The sequence below is a fragment of the Trichoplusia ni genome, chromosome 7 (genome assembly GCF_003590095.1).
Source record: "Trichoplusia ni isolate ovarian cell line Hi5 chromosome 7, tn1, whole genome shotgun sequence".
Lineage (NCBI taxonomy): Eukaryota > Metazoa > Arthropoda > Insecta > Lepidoptera > Noctuidae > Trichoplusia > Trichoplusia ni.
In genome coordinates, this window is record NC_039484.1 from 6,183,123 (window position 1) to 6,185,915 (window position 2,793).

General features: G+C 31.1%; 1 protein-coding gene across 1 annotated transcript; it reads left to right on the forward strand.

The window, feature by feature from the left end:
• The first annotated feature begins 1,777 nt into the window (after positions 1 to 1,777).
• LOC113496084 lies at positions 1,778 to 2,459 on the forward strand. Its single transcript, XM_026875197.1, has 2 exons — positions 1,778 to 2,006; positions 2,202 to 2,459. Exons 1-2 carry the CDS (start codon positions 1,785 to 1,787, stop codon positions 2,442 to 2,444), a joined length of 465 nt encoding a protein of 154 aa, XP_026730998.1. The 5' UTR covers positions 1,778 to 1,784; the 3' UTR covers positions 2,445 to 2,459.
• The last annotated feature ends 334 nt before the right edge of the window (positions 2,460 to 2,793 follow it).

Sequence of the window (2,793 nt, forward strand, 5' to 3'; positions counted from 1 at the left end):
GAGTCAAACGCAGTGACTACCTCTGTTGGCATTCACGTATAATATTTAAATCGGTTGTCATACGGTCAAAACGGCTCGCTCAAAACTCGAAAAATCGCAAAAGCCATCTTAAATATTTTTAATTTACTCTATTTCATAGATTTTACTGGTTAATAAGATACAGATTGGTGACTCACATGCGGACAAGTAGCAGAAGTTTATTAATAGGGTTCCGTTCAAACCCTTGGGTACAAAAACAAAAAAATGAGGTTCTTGTTGTTCCAGTGTTTAGTCATATGTTTTATCGTGTCCCACTGATTAAGCTAGGGCAGTACTTAATAGCATGATGAAAGGTAAACATAATCAAGACTAAGAAAAAGTAATTCCTATTTGTAGGACTTCATAATTTTTTTCTTTTGATTTATTGTTTATTGCAAAATGAGCTGGTAAAACTATTTGAAGATAAAAATGTATACCCTTCTGCAACTTTGCATGGGTGCTAGTCCGTATATAACGACATTGACTTGTTAATGGATAATAAAGCACAGCGTGACGCAATTCATTATCACTTCCAATACTAGATTAAGAATAAGAAAATTCAAAAGGAGCCTCTTCGTTACGTTCCTTGCAGTCTCCAAATAACTCCAATATGACCAAAATATTTCAATATGTCAAAATATTCATACCATACATAGTTACTTTTCAAATTATTTATAGATTTTCTAACGAAATAGATAAACGTTAATATAGTTTTTCAAATAGGTGTTTGTTTAAACACTTTCAAAAAATTATTTTTATGACTCTCGTTGCCAAGTCTTAAATTACATTTCCTATGGATATGAAATGAGGATCCTGCTAATAATATTATAGACGTGAAAGTTTTTATGCATCTCTTTCGCGCAAAAACCAATGAACGAATTTAGACAAAACTTGGTACACAGGTAGTTTATAACCAGGATTAGCACATAGGATAGCTTTTATCATTTTATGTTTCCTTGGGATCATTTAAAACCGGGCGGGCCCGCGAGCAACAGCTACGAAACTTTATAAAATACACCTAATCCTTTTAAAACGAATCTATCTAAAGGTCTTTATAAAAAGATGCAAAAGAAACTCACCCCCAAAATAATAAGTTGCTATTTTTGTGAAATTTAATTATTAGTTAATTATTAATTACACGTTATTTCCATACGCCTTAATTGCACAGCTTTTGACACACTACACTGATTACAAATTCAAATCAAAACTAAATAAATTAATGAAAGTACTTAATCCCTTTAAAAATGGAATAAAACTGGAATGTTATCACTCAACTAACAGACAAGGGCCCATATAGGAAAATCCTTACATGTAATGCGAACATCTTGCCTTTTCCAATACGCCTCAATCACTGATAAAAAAAACATTAATCACAACAAGTTTGATCTTGTAACAATATATTTCACGACTTTGTGACGATTTACATAATTTTATTCAAATCTCAACGCTTATTCATCAAATACTTCGATATCAGCGATTAATTATAGTTTGAAATCTCATTAACGGTAATCAATCTCTAATATTAGTATATCTTATCTAAGAGGGATAAGAGATAAGGATATGTTATTACCGTTCAGCAATTTTCTGGATTTAATGTCAACATTGTCTTAAAAATGATAAGTTACGATATCTATATATACATCTCTGTTTTAATTTGTATATATAGTGATTTGAAAATCAAACCTTTTCATAGTTAAAGAGCTCTCACTAGAAGTCAGTGTTCTATAATTTAAAACTTAATTATTTATTTTTATTTAATAATAGCCATGACTTTTGCTAATGGTGATACTGAAAATGGGGTGGCGAAAAAGCCGACGAAAATTAAATCTGGCACGGCAAAATACCACCTGCAAACATTAAAAACTGTATCAAATTCACTGGCACACCTGCTGATAGGCCTTGTGTGTATTATAACTCTATTCTTCACGTTCTTTGATGGAGTACCGGTTTATATGCCAAATATACACGTCGCTTTATCAATTTTAGGGGTAAGTTCTTTTTGAAATCTTATAACTGTAACTTGAATATAAGATTCTCCAAATTTAATTGCTTTTTTTTTATTGCAATAGAAGGTTATGCAGAACTGAATAAAACATTAAATATATTTTGAGCAAAATATAAAAAAAAACAAGAGTTAATCAGGATTACCAAAAATACTAACATATATGTAATATTTTTTTCAGTATCAATTTCTGATGGCAGAAGGGATCTTAAGTCTGTGTCCTCACAACGCGTGGTCTGCACATCTTACCTTAGTCCACAAGAAGCGAATCCATTGGATTCTCCAAATCATGGGATCTACTCTCGCTATTGCTGGGAGCGCCATCTACATTGAATTCAAAACCGTACATTGGGATACTTTACATGGACAGTTTGGTAAGTGCTATATTTATATTGGATTCGTGTTAGCATTACGCATCATATGATATATGTAGGTAATTCAATATATACATTAATTCCCCCGGAAATGGATTAGATCAACGCTTCCTTAATTATGATAACAGCCTAACGAACTAACATTATTGCTTTTCAACTTCATTATTTTCAGAGTAAAAATGAAATACTATAGAAACAAAATTGGTTAAATTATTAAAAAAAACTCTTACTTCAGGTATCTTTTAACAAAGATCCTCTTAATGATCAGAGTGGATCATCTTTTGATTAACTCATATATCTTGCTAATATAAGAAGGATCTAGTAGTTTCTTCAATCTGAAGACCAATATAATTCAAAGATAACGTAACAATTGCTTAAATTAACACACTTGAAAATCAT

What these genes read in the sequence shown, in the direction of transcription:
- LOC113496084 (XM_026875197.1), top strand. Translation starts at nt 1,785, where the DNA reads ATGACTTTTGCTAATGGTGATACTGAAAATGGGGTGGCGAAAAAGCCG. An exon ending in TCGCTTTATCAATTTTAGGG is followed by an intron (nt 2,007 to 2,201) that starts GTAAGTTCTTTT and finishes TATTTTTTTCAG; the next exon opens with TATCAATTTCTGATGGCAGA.